Here is a 25,583-nt window from a genome sequence, read left to right as displayed (position 1 = left end):
CGACCACAAGAACTTCGTGCCACGCACGCATGATATCTTTGCTGGTATCGAAGCTGCTCTCGTTGCCTTTCCCTCTGGCCGTTGCTCGGCGACGAGAGAATGATGGACCGCAAAATGGTTCGCGTGAGCGGCAGCGGACAAGATACTTGTATATTCCTGCGCTCGGCTTGCGGCAAGTGAAGTGGCTGGCTTGCAGCAGTCGTAAATGGAGGACTTGTGAGCGCTCGGTACTGGCCGAACGTTGCTAGAAGGCGGCAGCCTCGCCTGTGAAGAGTTATTAAAGACACTGGATAGGAACTTGGACTACTTCTAACTCATCGTTGGAGGGAACTGTTACCTGTTGGGGAATTATTGCCTGCACGTATTGTGCACTACGGTGAGGTGTTTCATTTCTGGCTTTAAATTCATCCATCCTAGTTCCTCATGTATCTCCTTCCCACGCGATATCGTGGACCAAATCCGCCAGTTTGTTTCTGATAACCAAGCACGTATTTACGGTTTGTGGGTATATGCATTAAATATGTAAAATTGTTATTTACTGAAGTGTGGCTGCCTTTTGTTGCTAAAGGGGTGCTTTGTTATCTACTTTGGTAGACTACCTGCCGTTTTCCTCTCGTTACCGGTGTTTTAAGATGTTTGCTATTTGTTTAAACAGTGCTCTAGGCGCCTGCTGTTAAGTTTACCTATAGTTTGCTTCCCTCGTGTGTTACTCCGCGTCCTGTGTTTTATGAACATGATGTTTATTCACTTTGTTTTGCTGGTGCTTTAAGCGCTTCTTCAAACTTACTTTGCTCATTAGCTTTGAATCTCATACTGTTTAATTTTATCTGTATGTTGCAGGACATGTGATTCATTACTTAAAGCTATATTAGCATGGACCTCATTGTATGCTTTAGTTAGTGCAGTGACAGACGACGAACGTATGTGGTAATACGTTTGCTAATAGTGCTCAATTTTGTAAGACAGTTAGCCAATGAGTACTTTAGATCCGTATTAGCTGCCGTTATTACGTTTGTGAAGTAGGCCTCCGTCTATCAGTATCTGTCGATTGTTTATGCGATCATGCTGCCTGGGCCTTGCTCAGTCTGCCGGCAGATCTGAGTGGCTACTGCCGTTGTTTGCCGATCCTGAGGTTAATCTTCTGTTTAGCCTACGACCCTCCTGTAGTATTAACTTAGCCTACTGCAATGCTTGGCAACAGGCTGTAAGAACTTGTTGTGTGGTTACTTACGAACTTCTTGTGTTTTCATCAAATTTCGGTGCAAATTCTCGGGCACCTCCACCAATCTTAAAGCTTGCTTAAGTGTCTGCCGGCCGCTAGTGTACGACTTTCTTTTGAAGTGCTATTTAAAATTTTTTGTAAATCTCAAGATCTGCTTCTGGCTACAATAGTTACTTTTCGTATTTACGTTCTTAATCTGTAACTGTTCTTGCTATCGTAACTGCAACAGTCTAAGCCACCTGAATTTTTCATGATAAAAATATTACATGATTACATGAAAAATGTTCGTTTAAAAAATAAAAAATAAAATTAAGAAGTTTTCGTGAAGAGCTCCTCTTAGAGGCAACCTTTAATATAAGCTCTGCCTGTTGTTTGCTTGGTCAGTGCGGTATGAATCTCACTATGGATATCTTGTATTTTAGGAGAATTTCAGGCAAACCTTAAAATGCCTTCAATAATTGTAAAATGTCGTTAATTCAGTTAACCGGTTCATGTTCTGACTTACAGTACTTGAATATTAGTGAAGCTCAGTGTTTCTAAAACACGGTGTTGCGTTCAACGTAGTTTCTAAGTTTATTGAGTCCTATGCCCTTTGATGAAATTGTCAAGTGTAAATATATGGTTTCAGGTTTCATGGTTTTAATCTGTAATTGTTCCTTGTGTTTGCTTATCTTATCGTAATACGCTTTTACCATTGGACCTTATACCGTCGGTGCAATAGTTACGAATAATTTTGGATTTAACTTACTGTATGTGCTTGTAACAATTTTTTGTTGGCTTTCCGACGAAACATACAGTTAACTAGGCCTGAAGGCATTTTTACAGTTGCAAAGTTTGTCGTTTGGCTTCCTTTACCTGCCTATGAACAAAGCCTCAACGCGATTAACTATTTAGCAGCAGTTTTATTAGCCATTCTTTGTCTGTCACTTTGACAGTTTAGAATTTAAATTTGGTTGTGTGAGGCGCGTGTCATTTACCTCTGCGCCATTTATCTGACTGTTCTTGGTTTAATTCCTTGTTAAGTACTTGCTATTGTGATCCCCTTGATGGTCTACTTTTTATTGTGTGAATTTAATTGTTTTTAATAAATTATTGTATAAAGACACGTCATTTTGTGGCTCCAGTACTTTTAAGCTCCCCAACCAACTCCCTGCCACAAGAAGTTCTAAACAATCTTGTGCCCAGCATGTGCTAGTATCTTCATCTTTGCGTAACCACTGCAACCTACGTCCAACTCAAACCAGATCACTGCAGTCCAGCATCGGTCTCCCTCTGTAACTTTTACCACCCACATTCCTTAATAGGGACTGATGACCCTGTAGTTTGGTCCCTTTATCCCTCAAACCAATCAACCTTAGTCGTGATGGAAAGTGGCCATTTCATTACGAGCATGTTTTCGTATATGACAGGTCTGCAACACGCTCTGTGTTAGTCACTTGCTGGTAGCAGAAAATCGATACGCATATCAACTTGTCCGCTCGCGCAAAACATCTATATCAAATGCAGAAATGTAGAGATTTCTTACGGTGACGATCAAGAGGAACGCAAAGCCCGTGTAAGTTCAGTTGGTTCCAGCTTGCTGTCTGAACCACAGAGGATTCAGCATTTCTCATCCAGTGTTCCGCCAGGCAGTACCCAGAGGTATACAAATTCTCCTTCCAGCTTACCTGCCCCTATCTCTGCCGCAACCATTAAAGCAGGTCAACCTGCCGAAACAGAGACACAAGAGTACATGTGTACTGAAGCACAGTGGCTAAAACAGGCCAGTTTGGGTTTCCGCAAGCCTGACGAGCTTCACAGGACCCGTTTAGCCTGCTGCATCTGACAACAGGTTGCGCTGTCCGTCCAGCGTGACTAAAGAACAGACAGACATACGTCTGCGTAAGTACTCTCACTGCAGCTCATTTATTATAATGGAGGGAGCAGCAAAATGAAAAAACTAAATTATATAGACTGATGACGAATCAACAATTGGAGAATATATCCCATTTGCGAAACAGAGTGCCAGTCCAGAAGGGGAAAATTGTAGTGTGTTTATGAGCAGCTTCAAATAAAACGGTAGGTGTCTCGCAACGCAGATAAAGCCCTCCAAATCCTCGAACGCCATGCACTCCGCCTCGCCTTCCGCATCCGCCTTCCGTCCCCCACGCGCATCCTCTATGACCTCATCCCCTTCCCCCACCTTCTCCTTTTCCTTGAACACATCCGCACACTATATATTGTCCGCCGCCTTGATCCCCCTCACCCCCTGGTGTCTCCCTTCCTCTCCACTCCCAACCAGTTGCCGCGCCTTTACCATTGTGTCCCTCCCGCTCTCCATCTCCACACCCTCCATCTCCTTTCCCAACACAACTTCCACCGTCTACCCCTCCCGGATGATGAGCTTCGCCCTGACATCTACCCTTCCTACCAACTCTAACCCCCTCTTCCTGCCTCCTCCTCAGGGCTCCCTCTCCCCCCCTCCCTCCTTCTGAGCGGATTTCCCCTCCTACTCCCCCTCCATCTCCTGTGCCTTCTTTCAGTGTCTCTGCGCTCCCTCCTGCCCTGTCTTCCCTTTTCCTCTCCCGCCCCATGTGTCTCCTGCCTCTTCCTGAACCCACGGTTGCCCCTCCTCTCTTCATCCCGCCACTTCCCCAGCTGCCCCATGCTCTCCCCTCCTTTTCCATCCTCTCTGACCTTTCCCTCGGCAGGTCCCACCTGGTAGTTTTATTCTTCGTCGTGTGTGCTCAAGTGGGTTTTAAGTGTGTTGTTTCGGAGTGTTTTTAATACTGTGGCCAACTTTTAACCTGTGCATGCGCATCCAGTGTCTTCTCTGTGTTTTAAGAATCGCCAACTGTGTTTTTTAACTTTCTGGTGACTTTTTTAACTCCATTTTCTCCCCTTACTCTGTTTTATGTTCCCCTTTTTTATCTCCTTATGTATGTATTATTTTATTCTTGTTTTAGTTGTCGTGTCACTCGGCTGAAGAGCGGCGGATTGTGCTGCTGACAGCCCTCCCCTGCCCATATGGGGCAGGGGAATGAAATCACAATAAAGAAAAAAAAAGCAACGCAGATTGTGAAAGAAGTTACTAAACACTCATTCTGGAACCTCGTGTATGTTACGAAATGTTTGCAAATTTCACCAGCAGTTTCCTCACTTAATTTGAAAGTGGACAAAGACGAAGTGACTGAGAAGCGTGTGGAAATGAGTGCTAAGGACTTGAGACCATTTGGCAGTACATACAGGCTTTCTAAATTTAGGGCAAACATTGACTGAAACAGGAAAAAATATGGTTCAGTGGATATTAAAAACAACATTCTGGTGATATGCAACGTAGTGCAAAGAAAGCTTAGTATCAAAGAGAAGCTTCTTCTTCCAGAGATGTACTTCTTACATTAACATAATATGAAAACCTAAGTTTCTCTTTGCTAAAATGCATTTGGGGAATTTAGAATGATCTATTTTGGCCACTTACAGTGAATTCAGTCAAATCGCAATACAAATCCTGTAAAAAGTAATTAAAACTGCTGTAACTGGGGTCATATTTGGCTAAGGTTACAGAAAAGACTTCCAAAAAGTTACCTCATTTGGCATCTTCAAGTACTTAGGTGAAAATGTTACCGACTTTCAGAGGTGGTTCTCATTACTACAGAAAACACGTACTTGAGGTAGTCTGATGATGGTTCGAATTAAGAATAGCCAATATTAGTTGAAAGAGGGTGAAGTTGCAGAGAAAACTTTTCATACAGAAATAAATAACTAAGCCCTAAATACGTCGAAAAGGAAAAGAGGTCAAATAAAATCCACTATTTTCTAGCCTACAATGATCCAAAATAAATACACGTTGAATTAAACCTAGTCGTGTGATACTAGGGTATTTTCAACAAGTTCTGAATGCTACTCATGACACTACAATGAAAGCGTACAGAATAAACTGCTACGTAGCGTAGCACTGCGGGAAGACGGGCAGGCAGCCAGACTGGCAAGACTCCTTTAGCCTGTTTCGGTCGGACACAGCTTGGTTTGAATGGGAGCAAGGCATCCCGCCCGTTCTGCTGCGTTCGTGCGGCACCTTGCCTGCCTGGCTAACAGGTACTCAGAGGTAGGTTAAAAGCGTGATGTGTACATCTCTGACAGTACTCTGGTCACAAACAGGAACTCTTTTGTCTCCCGTGCCAGACTGAAGCTTTTAACCGGCACACTTCGATGCGAGTGGTGAGATGCGCATACCTGCGCACGTTACAATCGCTTTCATATGAATTAGTTTCAGAATGCTTTTAAGTTCTGAGAAAGCTGTCACTGTTTCAAGTTGCTACTCTCGTGAAAATTACGGATTCTCTGTGTGAGTCTTTCTTCACTCAAGTATCTGCTTTATAACAAATGATAATCCGAACCTATTTCCATGTTAGGCATTTGTAAACACAAGCGATTTGTAGGAGCTCGTTCAACTTTAAGTGATGTTTTATGTTCTTGAGCTGTTACTTTTGTGGCGTCGTTCTGAGGTACTCTACCGAAAAGATTTAAAGACAGTCCATTTCAAATCTGTATTCACAGCCACCACGGCTTCTTCGTCAATTATTTGACATTCAAATTTGTCTAAGATAATTTATTATTTCACTCCACTTCTCTTGATATGCCACTTATTCTAGTTGTAATTGTATCCATGTTGGAACTTCCGAATTTGCTCCACGGAAATACGTACCTATTGAATATACGCAGCACTTTGCTTAAGGGTCACATTGCACACGCGTCTTCCCTTATAAATCTTTTTTTACAGGCGATTTTCAGCAGTGATTTTCAGTTTCATGCTGATGGAGTACTCCAAGATCATCTGACGATGGAGACGACAAATTTGCAACTGTTGACTTTTGCCAGTAGGAATTAAGCTCTCAGTTTATTAGGCGTTGACAGGCGACTGCTAGTAAGGCATATCACTGGAGCTAGTTGCACCTACAAGGTGCATGTTGCCATACTTTGACTATATGTGGAGTGGAATTTACAGCATCCCTACATATTCAATGTTCAAATGGTATTACAATGTAGTAAATTTCCACCGTTCTTACGCATTGCCGAAAATGGACCATGTCAAAAGACATTTCCTGTTTGGGGTGTATTGCAGGTCATGAAAAATGCTGATATTGGTGTATGAACCATTGTGGCAAGTTCAAGAAGGAGTGGCAACTTACAACGTCAATTGCTAATGTTGTGAAAAAAATATTTATGGTCGAACGGAATTTCCACTGAATCTGGTTAACATGCATTTTGACTGGATATTGATCAGGTAAATGAACATTATGCAAAGAGTTTTATATCGTAAACTTATCAGGCCGTTCAAGAGATTTGTATGCGTTATGATCTTTCTGGTTATTGTATTCGAAGTGTATCTCATTCAGGAATTAATTGCGGCCGCTACGTTGATTTTATACTGGGCAGTGGGCTAAACATAGTGTTTAGTGCATTTAATCAATCCAGACTTGTCACTCCCCTATAGCTACGTAATATCACCTGACACACTACTGGCCATTAAAACTGCTACACCACGAAAACGACGTGCTACAGACGAGAAATTTAACCGACAGGAAGAAGATGGTGTGATATGCAAATGATTAGCTTTTCAGAGCATTCACACAAGGTTGGCGTCGGCGGCGACACCTACAACGTGCTGACGTGAGGAAAGTTTCCAACCGATTTCTCATACACAAACAGCAGTTGACCGGCGTTGCCTGGTGAAACGTTGTTGTTATGCCTCATGTAAGGAGAAGAAATGCGTACCATCACGTTTCCGACTTTGATAAAGGTCGGATTGTAGCCTGTCTCGATTGCGGTTTATCGTATCGCGAAATTGCTGCTAGCGGTGGTCGAGATCCAATGACTGTTAGCAGGATATGGAATCGGTGGGTTCAGGAGGGTAATACGGAACGCCGTGCTGGATCCCAACGGCCTCGTATCACTAGCAGTCGAGATTACAGGGATCTTATCCGCATGGCTGTAACGGATCGTGCAGCCACGTCTCGATCCCTGAGTCAACAAATGGGGACGTTTGCAAGACGACAACCATCTGCACGAACAGTTCGACGACGTTTGCAGTAGTATGGACTATCAGCTCTGAGACCATGGCTGCGGTTACCGTGGACGCTGCATCACAGACAGGAGCGCCTGCGATGGTGTACTGAATGGCGAACCTAGGTGCACGAATGGCAAAACGTCATTTTTTTCGGATGAATCCAGGTTCTGTTTACAGCATCATGATGGTCGCATCCGTGTTTGGCGGCATCGCGGTGAACGCACATTGGAGGCGCGTATTCGTCATCGCCATACTGGCGTATCATCCGGCGTGATGGTATGGGGCGCCATTGGTTACACGTCTCGGTCAGCTCTTGTTCGCATTGACGGTACTTTGAACAGTGGACGTTACATTTCAGATGTGGTACGACCCGTGGCTCTACCCTTCATTCGATCCCTGCGAAACCCTAAATTTCAGCAAGATAATGCACGACCACATGTTGCAGTTCCTGTATGGGACTTCCTGAAAAAAAATGTTCGACTGTTGCCCTGGCCAACACATTCTCCACATCTCTCACCAATTGAAAACGTGTGGTCAACGGTGGCCGAGCAACTGGCTCGTCACAATACGCCAGTCACTACTCTTGATGAACTGTGGTATGGTGTTGAAGCTGCATGGGCAGCTGTACCTGTACACGCCATCCAAGCTCTGTTTGACTCAATGCCCAGGCGTATCAAGGCCGTTATTACGGCCAGAGGTGGTTGTTCTGGGTACTGATTTCTGAGGATCTATGCACCCAAATTGCATGAAAGTGTAATAACATGTCGGTTCTAGTATAATATATTTGTCCAATGAATACCCGTTTATCATCTGCATTTCTTCTCGATGTGGCAATTTTAATGTCCAGCAGTGTATATTTCAACTAAACTCCATTACACTTGTCCCAGTTTTCTTGACGTACATGTTATCTTGTCGCGACATTACCCATTCTCCTCACCCGTACTTTCAATTCCTTTGCTGCCTATGACGGATTTACACGGTCACTGGCAAAAGCTGAAGTTTTTATTTCTTCCGCTTGAGTTTCAATTATCTTACAAAACTGATTTCCTTTACTGCTTACTCACTGTGTAGTTTGAGTAATATTTCGGATAGGCTACAACCCTGTATCACACCCTTTTCAATTACTGACCCCCAAGTAACGTCCTGCGGCTGTCACAGCTGCAGTGTGGTTGTCGGGCAAGGTGTAGGGAGTCTTCCGCCCCCGGTGTGTTACCGCTGTGAAGGCGCAGACGCTCACCGTGGCCTGCGACTCGTTCCAGATGCCGTCGCTGTGGTCGGTGCGCAGCTCGGCGGCCAGCGAGTCGCAGGAGGCGGACGGCGAGGAGCGCTGGGTGCGCGGCGCGGGGGCGGGCGCGGGCGTGGGCGTGGGCGTGGGAAGCTGCGGTCGGCCGGCCACGCTGCTGGCTGCGGGGGCAGCGGTCGCGGGGGCGGCGGTCGGGGGCGGCGAGGGCGGCTCTGGCGAGGCGGGCGCCGAGTGGAACTCCCCGGCGGCGGGGCTGTCGAGGGGTCCCAGCGACGCCGGCCCCGCGTCCTCCAGCGACACGGACCGCTTGCGGAACAGCCCGCGGAAGATGAGGTTCTCGTGGAACTCGTCCTCGTCCGCCGCCGCCGACAGGCCTGCCGCAGTGAAACACGTACACGGATGCTTCGACGCGTAAGGCGTCGGTAGGTCGCACGGGGGTGTAAAGGTAATTTCCATGTCTGAATTGGAGACACATTCACATCATTTTGCGAGGGGCGTACTGTAAGTTTTTATTCTGAAAGGAGGTCAATTTTATTCCGTATTCCAATGCACCAGTCGGCCGCGGTGGCCTAGCGGTTCTAGGCGCTTCAGTCCGGAACCGCGCGACTGCTACGGTCGCAGGTTCGAATCCTGCCTCGGACATGGATGTGTGTGGTGTCCTTTGGTTATTAAGGTTTAAGTAGTTCTACGTTCTAGGGGACTGATGACCTTAGAAGTTGAGTCCCACACTGCTCAGAGCCATTTGAACCATTTTGAACCAATCACCATACATTCTCCTTGCTTTCGGGTAGCAAACCCTATTCTGAACATAATTTGTGTTCAATGCGACGAATTCCCGCCATCTTACTGGGAAGGCCTGTATTCATGCATTGTACCATTCTACTGGTCGATGCTGGAGTCTTACTGGATGAATAACCTCTCCATTATGTACTATTTCCGGTGGAGTGTGTCCATCATTCGGTTTAAAAGATGTAAGTCGCAAGGTGCGAGATCGCAGCTGAAGGGTGGATGAGGAAGAACAGTCAAATGAAGTTTTGTGAGGTCTTTCCGGGAGCGCAGACTTGTGTGAGGCCTTGTGTTGTCATGGAAGAGAAGATTCGTTTTGTGGCGGCGAACACACTGAAGCAGCTTCTTCGGCTTTATGGTTCAAATGGCTTTGAGCGCTATGGGGCTTAATATCTGAGGGCATCAGTCTCCTAGACTTAGACCTATTTAAACCTAACTAACCTAAGGACATCACACACATCGATGCCCGAGGCAGGATTCGAACCTGCGACCGTAGCAGCACCGCGGCTCCGGAATGAAGCGCCTAGAACTGCTCGGCCACAACGGCCAGCTCGGTTTTATGAGGATAGCACAATACACTTGAGAGTTGCTCACAATCAGGCTGAGGTTCGAGTCCTCCCTCGGCCATGGGTGTGTGTGTGTTTGTCCTCAAGATAATTTAGGTTAAGTAGTGTGTAAGCTTAGGGATTGATAATCGTAGCAGTTAAGTCCCATAGGATTTCACACACATTTGAACATTTGAACAATCAGGCTCGTAACGCACAAGTAATCCCTTAAAGATGGTGTTTCGTTGCTCATTATGGTCTTCTATTAGGCAGCGCCAACTTTTAGATGAGTGTATGTGTCACATCGAATGAGAGTGTCCAAAATTGCAAGTGTCAGTGCTGTGTACGTAAGGCCGGCATGCGCAAGATCGGAGAGGTTTGCAATGATGACAGACGCCTCACCCAACGACTCACCGTTCCTTTGTTCACTGCCAGATCTCCGTAGACATTCTGCAAGCTCCTATGATTATAAGCGACGCTCTGGTTTTCCGCCAAAAGAAACTCAATGGCGGCTCCCTGCTAGGATCGCACCTACCTTACAGACGCCATTTGGGAGGGGACATATAGCGCCGCCAAATACCGAAACTTCATGAAACTATAGGTGATGAAGCGGGAAAATCCACTATGTCTCATAATAAATTCCTCACTTCTTCAACGTGTTGCATTACTTACTGAACGCCTCTCCTATTTTTGTTTTGTTTTGGACAATGTTTCCAGAAAAAACTTTCACTTCGCAGCAGCGTGCGAGCAGATCTAAAACTCTCTGGCAGATTAAAACAGTGTGCCGTACGTAGAACCGAACTCGAAACCTTTCCCTACCGCGGGCAAATGCTCTACTAACATAGCTATCCGGGAACAGTTCGCGATTCACCCTCATAGCTTTACTTCCGTCAAATCATATGTTTTAATACTTCAACATTTTAAATCAGCGCATACTTCGCTGTAGAGTAGATCATTCTTCGCTGTGACTGAGCCAATTCTTCGTGATATTCTTTCTGGCACGAGGGCTTTTCCCGCAAGGTACACAGCATAACTTCTTTGAAGTAGGGAACGTACGGGCGAGTAAAGCTGCGAACGGGAGATATGGTCGGTGGGAGGGGGGGGGGGGGAGGAATGGGAAGGATCGTGTGTTGTATCTGGGTACGTCACCAGTAGACCATTTGCTCGCTAGTCTCGCTACAGTACCCAGTTTTAATCTGCCAGGAAGTGACTTTGATTGTCAGGTACATGGTAAAATCTTCCCCTCAATTTCCAATTAGGGATCATCTGCCACAGGGCACAGTTCATGGTTTTTGGCTGAAAAGACGGATGTACACTATCTGATCATAAGTATCGCGACACCCTATGCAATGCGAAAGTGGTTCCTACACCGACGAGCGAAAGTAACTGGTATAGGCACGCGCATTCAAATCCAGAATTATGTAAACAGGCAGAATACGGCGCTGCGGTCGGTAACGCCTATATAAGACAACAAACGCTTACCGCAGTTGTTACGTCGGTCACTGCTGCTACGATGGCAGGTCATCAAGATTTTAATGAGTTTGAACGTGGTGTTATAGTCGGCGCACGAGTGATGGGACACAGCATCTCCGAGGTAGCGATGAAGTGGGGATTTTCCCGTACGACCATTTCACCAGTGTCCCGTGAATATCAGGAATCCGGTAGAATATCAAATCTCCGACATCGCTGCCGCCGGAAAAAGAACCTGCAAGAACGGGACCTATGACGACTGAAGAGAATCGTTCTTGTGTGTGCAACCCTTCCGAAAACTGCTGCAGATTTCAGTGCTGCGCCATAAACAAGTGTCAGAGTGCGAACCATTCAACGAAACAGCATCGATACGAGCTTTCGGTGCCAAAGGCCCACTCGTATACCCTTGATGACTTCACGACACAAAGTTTTACGCCTCGCCTGGGCCCATCAACACCGACATTGGACTGTTGATGACTGGAGACATGTTGTCTGGTCGGACGAGTCTCCTTTCAAACTGTATAGGGCGGATGGACGTGTACGGGTGTGGAGACAACCTCATGAATCCATGGACTCTACATGTCAGCAGCGGACTCTTCAAGCTGGTGGAGTCTGTAATGGTGTGAGAAGAGGGTAGTTGGAGCGATATCGAACCCCTGATACGTCTAGATAGGACTGACAGGTGACACGTACGTAAGTATCCTGTCTGATCACCTCATCCACTCATGTTCATTGTGCATTCCAATGTATTTCGGCAATTCCAGCAGGACAATGTGACATCCTACACCTCCAGAAATGCTACAGGGTGGCTCCAGGAACACTCTTCCGTGTTTAAACAGTTCCACTGTCCACCAAACTCCCGAAACATGAACATTATTGAGGATATCTGGGATGCCTTGCAACGTGCTGTTCAGAAGAGATCTCTCCTCTCTCGTACTCTTACGGATTTATGGACAGCCTGCAAGATTCATGGTGTCAGTTCCCTGCAGCACTACTTCAGATATTAGTCGAGTCCATGCCACGTCGTGCTGCGGCACTTCTACGTGCTCGAGGGGGCCCCACAAGACGTTAGGCAGGTGTAACAGTTTCTTTGGCTCTTCAGTGCACATGTCAGAGCAGGCAGTGAGAGCCACAACAGTAGGAGGAGGAAAACACTGTGTTGTCAATAGAGAAGCAATAACAACAGAATGGCTCCGTCAAGAGAGCTCAGTGACTTCGAACATGGACTACTCATTAAATGATATTTAGGTAAAAAAATTCATCGTTGGAGTTTTGTCCGTTCTACTGATGCCCAAGTTGAACGTTGGTGATATGAGGGTGGAGTGGACACACGAAGGAACGACCACAGCTGAATCAAGACCACGCAGTCTTCACGCACTGATGGACAGGCACCGTACAACGTTTGAGGGTGGTTTTAAAAAGATAGCATGAAATCAGTGGAAGAAATCACTCTTGCGTTCTAAAGTGCTACCAGGAGACCAGCTAACACAATGACTGTGGACATGGGCTTGAAAAGAATGGGCTAAAACATCGAGTCAAACATTTCTCTAGTCAAAGCTAAGCATTGCTTTGGGTAGTGCACAGATCAACGCCACTGAACCGTGTGTGACTCTAAAGTGATGTATAGTGATGAAACACGCTATAGAGTGTAGCAGTCCGATGGCAGGGACTGGGTTTGGCGAATGTCTGGAGAGTTTTACCAGTCTTCATCTCTAGGCGAACAGCGCAGAGGAGGTGGTGTTACGGTATGGGGGTATTTTTCATGGTTAGGGGGTATTCTCCTTATTGCAGTCTAAACAAACGTTAAATGAAAAATGGTACGAGCACATTTTACAGCATTGTGCATTGCTTATAGTGGAAGAACAGTTCAGAGACGATGACTGTATCAGCACGACGACGTATCCTGTCAGAAAGCAGTATATCTGAGGCAATGGTTTAAGAACAGTAACAGTCTTGAAATACACTGATCAGCCGGAAAATTGTGATCACCGACCTACTATCGATATAAACCTGCCCAGGTGACAGCAGCGTCACCTGGGGACAAATGACACGCACATTGTATGTAGTATCAGTGAGCGTGCTGTCCATGTGGAGAATGGAGAAGGTGTGCGATCTATCTGAATCTGACTGAAGGCACATTACGACGGCCTGGAGCCTCGGCACGAGCATTTCGAAAACTGCACGACTTGTTGGCTGTTCGAGGACTGCTGTGGTGAGCGTCTTTAGCTCGTGGCGAAACCGAGGTGAAACCACGTCCAAACGTCGTGAGGTTGGGCGGCCACCCCTTATTACAAATGTCGGACGTCGTGGGCTCGGCAGTCTGGTAAAAAAGTACAGGTGGCGAAATGTGGTGGAATTAGCATCAGACTTTAATGCTGGGCAGAGCACAAGCGTGTCTGAATACAACGTGTCTTGCAGCGGTGTACCGTAGGTCTCTAGAAGAGCGTAGTGTTCCAAAGGATTGGAAAAAGGCACAGGTCATCCCCGTTTTCAAGAAGGGACGTCGAACAGATGTGCAGAACTATAGACCTATATCTCTAACGTCGATCAGTTGTAGAATTTTGGAACACGTATTGTGTTCGAGTATAATGACTTTTCTGGAGACTAGAAATCTACTCTGTAGGAATCAGCATGGGTTTCGAAAAGGACGGTCATGTGAAACCCAGCTCGCGCTATTCATGAGACTCAGAGGGCCATAGACACGGGTTCCCAGGTAGGTGCCGTGTTTCTTGACTTCCGCAAGGCGTTCGATACAGTTCCCCACAGTCGTTTAATGAACAAAGTAAGAGCATATGGACTATCAGACCAATTGTGTGATTGGATTGAGGAGTTCCTAGATAACAGGACGCAGCATGTCATTCTCAATGGAGAGAAGTCTTCCGAAGTAAGAGTGATTTCAGGTGTGCCGCAGGGGAGTGTCATAGGACCGTTGCTATTCACAATATACATAAATGACCTGGTGGATGACATCGGAAGTTCACTGAGGCTTTTTGCAGATGATGCTGTGGTGTATCGAGAGGTTGTAACAATGGAAAATTGTACTGAAATGCAGGAGGATCTGCAGCGAATTGACGCATGGTGCAGGGAATAGCAATTGAATCTCAATGTAGACAAGTGTAATGTGCTGCGAATATACAGAAAGATAGATCCTTTATCATTTAGCTACAAAATAGCAGGTCAGCAACTGGAAGCAGTTAATACCATAAATTATCTGGGAGTACGCATTAGGAGTGATTTAAAATGGAATGATCATACAATGTTGATCGTCGGTAAAGCAGATGCCAGACTGAGATTCATTGGAAGAATCCTAAGGAAATGCAATCCGAAAACAAAGGAAGTAGGTTACAGTACGCTTGTTCGCCCACTGCTTGAATACTGCTCACCAGTGTGGGATCCGTACCAGATAGGGTTGATAGAAGATATAGAGAAGATCCAACGGAGAGCAGCGCGCTTCGTTACAGGATCATTTAGTAATCGCGAAAGTGTTACGGAGATGATAGATAAACTCCAGTGGAAGACTCTGCAGGAGAGACGCTCAGTAGCTCGGTACGGGCTTTTGTCAAAGTTTCGAGAACATACCTTCACCGAAGAGTCAAGCAGTATATTGCTTCCTCCTACGTATATCTCGCGAAGAGACCATGAGGATAAAATCAGAGAGATTAGAGCCCACACAGAGGCATACCGACAATCCTTCTTTCCACGAACAATACGAGACTGGTATAGAAGGGAGAACCGATAGAGGTACTCAACGTAACCTCCGTCACACACCGTCAGGTCGCTTGTGGAGTATGGATGTAGATGTAGATGTAGATGTAGATAGTGCACTGAACATTCCTAATGATGGGTCTCCACAGCCGACGACCCATGCATGTGCCTATGTTAACACCACGACATCGCCAACTACGACTGAAATAGCACTGGACGTTGGCGTAGTGGCAGAGCGTTGCCTGTCTCATGAATTCCGATACCTTCTTCATCATGTCGATGGGAGGGGGGGGGGGGGGCGAATTCGTCGTCTTCCAGGGGAACAGCTCCTTGACACCGGTGCTGTAGGATGGGGAAAAGCTGGCGTCGGATCTCTGGAAAACATTCACGTGGGCATCCACTGGTCCAGTGGAGTTCGTGAAAGGTACCAAGATGGTCAATGAGTATCGTACACTGGTTGCAGACCGCGTACACCCCTTCATGACGATCATGTTTCCTGATGGCATTGGCATTTTTCAACAAGGTAATGAGCCGTGTCTCTAGTTGATGGAGTTGTTCGAGGAACACAGTGGCGAGCTTCAATTGATGTAATGCCTCCAACTGGCCAGATCTAAATCCAATCGAACACATGTGGAATGTGATTGAACCTGACGTGAGATGTCATCGCTCCCCTCCCAGGAATTTAGGGAATTAGGTGACTTGCGTGTCCAGATGTGCTGCCAACTCCCTCCAGCGACCTACCAAGGCTTCATTGCTTCCATATCACGACGTGTCGCCGCTGTTATCCGTGCCAAAGGTTAACATACCGTCTATTAGGTAGGTGGTCACAATGTTGTGGCTGATCGGTGTAGAGTGCCCGGTGCAGAGTTCCGATATGAACTACGGAACACTTTAGGGACGAGTTAGAACGTCGGCTTCTTTACAGATACCAGCGTCCAATATGACTACATTCTCTGGTTTCGGCTCTAGAGGGATGATGGGTTGCAATTCCCTCATAGACCTCCATCACCTCACTGAAAATGTCCCTAACACAGTTCAAGCAAGTATAAAGATGCAAGGTGTACAAACTCCACATTAATGTTTACGTGTGGGCTTGGCTGGTTCAAATGGCTCTGAGCACTATGGGACTTAACTTCTGAGGTCATCAGTCCCCTAGAACTTATAACTACTTAAACCTAACTAACCTAAGGACATCACACACATCCATGCCCGAGGCAGGATTCGAACCTGCGACCGCGTGTGGGCTTCCGGATATGTTTCATCAGATAGTATATTGTACGCGATTGAATTGCAAAGTGTAATAACATTTTTTGCGATTAAAGGATACATCCCCGAATACACATCATTGTCAGTTAGAGGAAGTTTACGGAGCCATTGTGTCTTCACGATAGTAGATGTTTTTGGTGATGAGGATTTGATAAAAACAGGACGGATGTGGGAGATGAGGAAGGCCAGGGCAGGCAGGCATACCGTGTATCAGAAGGTGTGAGTCAAATCCGTCGTCGCATTCATGGGAGGCACATTGCAAACGAACTATCTCCATTGACAGTGTAATGAATATCTAGCACAGCGCATTAGACGTGTTCTCGCTGGGTACTGGTTCAAATGGCTCTGAGCACTATGGGACTTAACATCTAAGGTCATCAGTCCCCTAGAACTTAGAACTACTTAAACCTAACTAACCTAAGGACATCACACAAATCCATGCCCGAGGCAGGACTTGAACCTGCGACCGTAGCAGTCGCGCGGTTCCGGACTGAAGTGCCTAGAACCGCTTGGACACCGCGGCCGGCGCTGGGTACTGCGACAATTATGAGACAAGATTAAGACCTAATGAATTGGTTGTCTCTCCAGCACACAACACGCAGTGTGTTACATTTATACATGTAGTGTCACACGGGAGGAAACTTGCGCTCAACCTGTTGCTCCTGAAGGGTGAAAATCATTAATACCAGTATTTCCTCACCCATGGACAGACCGTGCATGCCGCCACTTAATTTGCCATGCTGTAATTATTTATAAAGGTTGTTCATACTAAATGACAGCAATTGTTTTCCAAGATCACGTATCATTTGGTGCGAGGGTTCCGATGGACCGTGTTGGATCACATTTCATTCAAGCTGGATCTCGCAACGAGCGCTTTTCTTCTCTTCAGACTGCTAAATAAGCACCTGGACTGTCGCCGCGTCAGAACCGACGCCGACGACTAGGAGGCTCTTGCTAAGCGGCTCCTGGACCTCGACCTACATTTCCCTTATGTCGGGTTCCACAGACTGGTTTATCGACGGAAGAAATGCGTAAGCAAGCATGGCGATTACCTGGAAAATTAACATGTACTAGTGCCTCGTTGACTTCCCGAATAAGACGTTTCTCCCAGAGGACTTGTTGCTTTACGTTTTGAACCACTTTACTGTAGCCACACATGGTTAAGAACACAAGTTCTCTTGTCAGCAATGCTTGCTGCGCCATGTTAGTCACGCGTTGACAGTTACAGGCTTATCTTCCAGTTCAACAGTAGCCGTCTCCAAAGCAAAATACTAGAGAATTAATATTGGCTACTCGGGAACACCCATAAAGAGGGACCGGGTTGGGCCCTCGCGGAAGGGTGCTCGAGACGAAGTCTCCTTCTCCCCCACCCCTCACCCCCTTCCCTCCCTGTCCACAAACCGCCCCCACAACCATCTGTTTACCTGAAATTTTTTGTAACCCTAGCAGACAAAAATTGACCTGATCCTTGTACCACTATATCTCGTTCAGACCTGCCTAGATGCAATGCAGAACTGATTAAACAGCTATCTTGGAGAAGCATTTCACTGTTGAGAGAGGAACAGTCATCCAGCTGCTGCGTCAACCAACCCATCACAAAAATGGATAATCTCAGTTTTATGCCCATTTCTATTCCGCAGTTTGCATGCGGATGTACCACATATTTATATCATCGAATGTGTCCCATGGAGAACTACAACCCACCTTGGGTATTTGTGACTTCATTATACGCGAAATTAATTTTTCCGACATTTATTTAGTATCCTCGAACAGACAGAAGTAAGACATGAATTTAGAAGACATAGAAAATGACAAGAGTTTTCTAAAAATAAGCAAAATCTCCAGCTTTCGTTTTGCGAATTGTGCGATATTTGTCGATGTAATTACCATTTTAAATGTTAATGTTGTGCAACGCTTCATTACATATTTAGTTTTATACTTGTTTCTGTTTCCACAACACTAAGGAAATTTGTCACAAAATTTTAATTAACTCAAAGTGCAGTTTTTTTGTGCCATCTGATACTGAAAACTGAGTTTGAAGGCAATTTTTGTTGCTAGCTGTAATCATAATTACTGATCAATTCTTTATAACCGAACTACTATTAATACAGGGTGAGTCAGCAGGAAAGGTATATGCTTGAGACGCGATAGTATTAGTTATTCTGAACAAAAAGCTTCATATGGACATATACCCTTTTGCAAATGGTTTTCGAGATAGAACACGTTTAATATCACTTTTGTACGTTTTTCTTTAATAACTGAAAAACCTCACACTCCAACGAAAACGTGTGTCAGCACATAGTTAAAGTAAATTAAATTTCCATCAAAAAGGGTCCCATTAATTTTTTTGTCTAGGACTAACAGTTTGCGCGAAGAGATCGCGAGAATATTGGAAACCACGCGCGACGCGCGTGCGCTGTTTCGTAAGTGCTTCTTGTAGGCCAGTTTCAGGTAGTTTCCCGACTTGATAGACCACAAGCGTCCTGTATCAAAATGTTCGTCTCAACTTCCTCTATACTACTGTGGTACGTTATAAACAATGACAATGAACAATACAGAAAATAAATATAAATGTGCATTAAAAGTGTTCTATCTCGGAAACCACTCGGAATAGGGCATATGTCCACATCAAATTTTTTCTTGAGAATCACTAATGCTATCTCCTGTGGAAACACGTACCTTTCCTCCTAACTCACGCTGTATATTTAATTTTAAGGCATGAATCTATTTCATCAATAGAACACCTGGCTACATTAACAGAACAGGATCATGCAAGTCCTAATATTCAACCGACATTGCCTATCATGTACCGTAGCCTTGCTTCCCTGTTCTAAGCACTTCGCACTAACATCGAAACACTATACGAAACGTTAGAAACACCATGGGAAACCAGCGTTAATGAAATCGGAATATTACAGCTAAATAGCACGCCACCTCTGATCTGCTTATGAAAATTATGACAGAAACTGGGCGTACAACAGTTATTCCCAAAGATGTAGAAGCAGTGTCACTATGGCTGTCAGTTGTTTCCTTCTACTGTGCTGTGACTTTTGAATCAATAGTGACACGCTCTTCTAGCAACAAGTTTCGAGATGATCTGAAGTTGTTATCGTCTTATACAAAGCGGCAGACACATTTTGTACCCATGCGTCCAAAGAATTAGTTTTAACTTTATTTAATTTTGTCAACTTTATATATGACTGGGTTTTCATCCATTCAAATTTCTTCCAAATCAGAAGTAATTAATGTGGTGTCACAGAGAGTTTCATATTAAGGCCTTAACCTTATTGTGTACGTTAATGACTTTTCAATGGCAACATTACCAGGTACTACATTTAGCTTGACTTGCATGCTTTACAAACATTGTGATAAATAGCAAATGAAATGTAACTTAGAAACACATATTAATGAAATTTTCATTGACATTAATAACTGGTTTATGGAAAGTTCACTGTAATTAATCTTTGGAAAACTTACTACATGCAGTCAAAATATCCTTTCAAGTAAATGAGAATATTATGGTGTAGCTTAAAAAGCTGCAAAATGATTCAAACCATATCAGTCAGACAGAGAACAAAGGACATCAATAAGAAAGATTCCTATACTAAGCCATTACTCATCATGCAACTGGAAACCAATTGTATATGGCGTTCCACAACATTCCATCTTAGGGGCCTTACTTTTTCTTGTGTATATGAATGTCCAGTCAACAGTAACATTACCAGATGCCACGTTTCTTTTGTTTGCAGATGGTAATAACATCGCAATAAATAGCAAATAAAGTATAATTATGGAAATATTGTTTAATAAAAACTTTCGTGGGCATTAATGAATGTTTCCCAGCCTTTTCTGTGTCACTAAACTTTGGAAAGACGCACTCTATGCAATTCAAACCTCGTAAGAGCTTGCCTGTCAGTATATGTCTGAGATGTCACCACAAGCAGATAGAAGACCTTGAGTGCGTCAAATTATGGGAATTATAATTTTATAATAAATTCACTTGGTAGAAACAGGCCAAAAAACTGCCAAAGCACCTAACCAAATCTTTATTTGCACTGTGGATGTTGTCAGGCATTGGTGAAATAAAAATAAATAAGTTAGCCTACTTTCATTCCATAATATCACACTCGATTATTTTTTGGGTAACTCATCAAACAAAGCTAAAGTTTTCATAGTCTAAAAACTTTTGGCTTCAGTTCAAGAGTGTTGTGATAGAACTTCTTGAGAAACTGGGGATAAAACCACTGCTTACCATTATATATTTTTAATGAAAATTTTATAAGTAATGTATCTCTTTTCAAAACCAACAGCTCAGTTCATGGAATTAATGCTAGAAACACGAATAATCTTCAAAAACATTGTAAGACACTCATTTTGGTCATGAAGGATTTTCATTATTCAAGAACACACATTTTAAATAACTTACGAGTAACCATAAAAAATGAAATACCAATAAAGTTCGGTTTAAAAGAAGCCCAAAGGATTTACTAGTTGTCACTTTCCTTCACACTATTAATTTCTTAGTAGAACTGATTGATGTATATATTATACATAATTTGGAATAATGTGAAAATTAGGTTAAATCTCACTTTTTTGCATTTTCAATGCAAAGAAGTATCATAAACTGATTTTCCGTTAGATGAAGTGTGGCTGCAATATATACGAATTATCACATGCATCTGATTGTATTATACATTTGTATTTGGTGACAATTTTGTTACTTCTTAAATAAAAGCAAGTTTACGATTTTTTTAAAACTTATTCCATGTTCATGAGGACCATTTCACTTCGCATCTGCGGAAGCGAGATACGCCTAATGGGTCTATGTAATAAAATATATATCTTATTTAATGTAATCTGAGCCCTAAAAATTGTTTTTGTTTTGCGCATACTTGATTAAAATGGTCTATCTATTATCTTATGTACATTGGTATGTATACATTTAAATGTTTATGGAAAAATTATAACTAATGTGTAAATGAAAGCAATGTACAAAATTCTTAACCTTTTTTGTGTCGTTGAGAACTATCACTTAGGATGCGGAAGGAAAATCAGCATATCTGTCTTTTTTAAAAAATATTCTGTGTATTTTTATTTTCTGGCGTTTACCACATCTTTGAGGATCTTCCCACTATGGGTCTACTAAACTAACGGTGTATGGTGTATCTAGTGTAATCTTATTTGTAAATTTCTCAAATAATTATAGACACATTAAAAAGTGTTTATGACTAGTATTACAAGAATTATAGTACAATGCGTAATAATTATACATAAATTCTGAAACCCACCACTTTACATTAAATGCTACCCTTTAATATCAGTATTTCAAGTTATGTATCTTTCTCACAGTCCCTCTAACCTCTGCATTGCTGGAATATTGATTATACGAAAAGTTTTCTCCAGTTTCCTCTAACACGGTTGCAGCGAATGGACATCTTTACCAGCACTTAGAAAGCGCTGTAAGTACCGAGAACAACAGGCTGATTAGCCAGCTAAAGCTTTTATGATGAACTTGGCCTTTGTTTCTCACTGGCATTGTTGGAACCTATTCATGTTCTGTATTGAGAGGCGGCCACAAAAGAATATTGACCCGTATGGAACAGCGAAGATGAAACTTTTTCTTGGAGTGAACTGTCGTGTGATTACAAGACTGTGTTGGAATTCACTGCTCCATGGCAACTACTGCGCAGCTAGCCCGCCGCCAGCACCTGATAGGAATGTGAGCAAATCTTACAGCGACTGAGACGTAAATACAGCTGCCAAGATTTCTCACTAAGCTACGAGCGTTTCTCTGCGCCACATGAAACCAGTTTCTGATTGTGGTTGGTTGCCTTTATATGCCAAAATACTGTGTCAAATTTCTTATAAAGCCAGATCTATTTCAAGAAATTTTAGCGTTGAGATATCATTTGCAATCAAATATAAATGGAGATAGTGCCATTATTAGCATTAATTTCTGCTTCATTGTTGAAGACGAATAGTTCTATAACTCTTTGTTGTTGGTTACGTACATGAATGTTAGGACTTTGTCTTTCGTAATTAAACAAAACAAAACATTCTCATGATTACAGCTTGTTGATTAGAGGTATGTTTGGTTACATAATCAGGCAGACGTTAATGACAGTCATGACACAGGTTTAACTTGTGCTTGATCATAATAGTTATTTTCGAAGGTAAAATTTTCTCATGGAACTTAGACCTTTTACAACAAATCCGATACAGAATGATCCTTTAAGAGATCATCATTGTTTACTCAAAGGGATGTTGAGGTGGCAGCGTCTATTCCTGAGGATGATAATTTATAATCGAAACCGCTAGCAACCTTTTTCAACAAGGATTTCTTTAATAATGTAGCAGCTATGAAACACCGATTTTCGATTGTATGTAACACAGTAGAACATTAACTGTTCTTTGTTGTTCATTTATAAATTCCACTAAGTATACAACATCCCTCACACTGAAGTTTGGGCAGCTACTGGAACGCTCTTAGATTTGTAATAGGCTGCTACACTTTCTACAGGACGACACAGATTACATAATTTATTCGAGACTGAAAAAGAAAAAACAGTGGTAACGGTTAGAGGTGGAGTTATCAATCTGAAACTTTTCACAGGACGGAGTTGCAATTATATTTCGGCTGTATCTGAATGAATAAATACGGTACCGACCACTTCATTTACATGATACAGAACGTTGTGCAAAACTTAAAGACGAAATTAACTTTTGCGTGAAGTTTCATGGCCAAGTAGCATAAGTGAACCACACACAGAAAGAACTGCTACAGTGTAGGACAGAAGGGAACTGAAGGAAGTACGTAATGGGACGAACAGAAATGACACTTTTATTCAAAGACAATAATTACACTGAAACCACCACGAGTTATGATGGTCCCTGGACTCTGCGAAAGGTGGGATATACACTGAAGAGCCAAAGAAACTGGGTGCACCTGCCTAATATCGTTTATGGTCCTCGCGAGCACCCATAAATACCACAACACGACGTGGCAATGGACTCGACTAGTGTCTGAAGTAGTGCTGGAAGAAATTGACTCCATGAATCCTGCAAGCTTGTCCATAAATCCGTAAGAGTACGAGGGGGTGGAGATCTCTTCTAAACAGCACGTTGCAAGGCATCCCAAATATGCTCAATAATGTTCATATCTCGGGAGTTTGGTGGTCAGCGGAAGTGTTTAAACTCAGAAGAGTGTTCCTGGAGCCACTGTGTAGCAATTCTGGACGCGTGGGGGTCGCATTGTCCTGCTGGAATTGCCCAGATACCTCGGAATGCACAATGGACATGAGTGGATGAGGTGATTAGACAGGATACTTACGTACGTGTCACCTGTCAGAGTCATATCAGGGGTTCCACATTACTTCAAGTGCACACGCCCCACCACATTGCAGAGCCTCCACCAGCTTGAACAGTCCCCTGCTAACATGCAGGGTCCGTGGATTCATGAGGTTGTCTCCATACCTGTACACGTCCATCCACTCGATACAATTTGAAACGAGACTCGTCCGTCCAGCTAAAATGTTTCCTGTCGTCAACAGTCCACTGTCAGTGTTGATCGGCCCAGGCGAGGCGTAAAGCTTTACGTCGTGCAGTCATCAAGGGTGCACGAGTGGGCCTTCCGCTCCAGAAGCCCAAATTGATGATTTTTCGTAGAATGGTTCACACCCTGACACTTGTTGATGGCTCAGAATTGACATCTGCAGCAGTTTGCGGAAGGGCTGCACACACAAGAACGATTCTCTTCAGTCGTCATTGGTCCCGTTCTTGCAGGTTCTTTTTCCGGCGGCAGCGATATCGGAGATTTGATATTTTACCGGATTCCTGATATTCACAGTACACTCGTGAAATGGTCTTACGGGAAAATCCCCACTTCATCGCTACCTCAGAGACGCTGTGTCCCATCGCTCGTGCGCGATCATAATACCACATTCAAACTCACTTAAATCTTACCAACCTGCCTCTGTAGCAGCAGTGACCAGTGTAACAACTGCGCCAGACACTTGTTGTCTTATATAGGCGTTGCCGACCGCAGCGCCGTATTCTGCTTTTTTACATATTTCTGTATTTGAACACACATGCCTATACCAGTTTCAGTGTAGTTTTTAATATGATGTATGATGACAACGGACGGCAGTAATTGCTCTGCAACGTGCTCGTATGCTGCTTATAAGGTTGGTAGGGAGCTCTTGTGGTAGGGCGATCCATTCCTCCACCAGCGCGGGCGACGTCTGCTCGACGGTCGTTGGCGCCTGTGGATGTGTCGCAATACATTTACCCAACACATCCCTCACGTGCTCAATGGGATTTAAGTCGAGGGAATGGGTAGGCCAGTCCACTTGCCGAATACACACTCGTTCCAAGAGCTTCTACATTTGCAATGTTCAGTGCACATTGTCAGGTATAAAAACAAAGTCAGTGCCGAATGCACCGCAGAAAAGACGCACGTGGGGCAGCAGCACTGTCTCACAATAACCTCGACCGGCGAGTTTATGTATTCACAGATCTGGAGGTCAGTACGCCATGGAACATTATGTCTCTCCACAGCGTAACACCTGGACAATCGAAACGATCATATTCACCGCTGTTCCTGAGTGAATTACGTGTTCCCTTTCTTCGCTATATGAAGGTAACTATCGAGATTACAAAATGGAATCGGATGTCTCTCAAGAAAATTAGCCCAGCAGAAAACATAGAGCTCGTTGAAATTCTTGAACTCTCGCTGTACTACAACTGTTTCTTTTTAATAACAAAATATATTACTAAAAATAACGACTTACAAAGGGAAATAGCTTAGCTGGCACCATGCCTGGCATTTTTGTCGATAACTTGGAAACAATATTTTAATAAATTCCAGGTTTGTAAAGATTAAGTCATCTAATGTAAACATGCAGACGACATCATGGTGACGCTAAAAGGTAGCGGAAACCACATCGATATCTGTGCGAAACTCTTTTGTTCTTTGTATCCCAAAATTAATTTTATCACTGAACTAGAGGAACATAGCTCTATTGACTATTTAAACTTAATGAACACTGAAACTAACAATAGACATACGTTCAGCATTTACAGATAACCCACTACATAGATAACAGAACACAGGAAGCAACGAAAAGTAACAAAAATGTTATCCGGGTGACTTATTGTAGAAATGTTTCTCAACACCTAGAGAAGCAACAGAACAAAAAAGAAAACACACCGTCAGATGCTCTTTTCAAACAAATAATACCCTCAGACTGCGGCTTTGGCGCAAGGTGGATGACAAAAGTAATAAATTATCAAATGCGGGCG

At 43.8% G+C, this 25,583-nt stretch overlaps 1 protein-coding gene across 1 annotated transcript in view; it reads right to left on the bottom strand.

Moving 5' to 3' along the window:
* The window catches only part of LOC126159020 (uncharacterized), a 514,849-nt gene that overhangs the window by 365,823 nt on the left and 123,443 nt on the right, over window positions 1-25,583 (bottom strand). Inside the window, exon 9 of the mRNA XM_049916483.1 lies at window positions 8,506-8,969. Within this exon, the coding sequence (XP_049772440.1) occupies window positions 8,506-8,969 (464 nt within the window). The remainder of the gene's footprint in view (window positions 1-8,505; window positions 8,970-25,583) is intronic.

This window comes from Schistocerca cancellata, chromosome 2 (genome assembly GCF_023864275.1).
Source record: "Schistocerca cancellata isolate TAMUIC-IGC-003103 chromosome 2, iqSchCanc2.1, whole genome shotgun sequence".
In the NCBI taxonomy this organism is placed as follows: domain Eukaryota; kingdom Metazoa; phylum Arthropoda; class Insecta; order Orthoptera; family Acrididae; genus Schistocerca; species Schistocerca cancellata.
The sequence above is the reverse complement of the archived record's forward strand: the minus strand, read 5'-3'. Positions and strand labels throughout refer to the sequence as shown.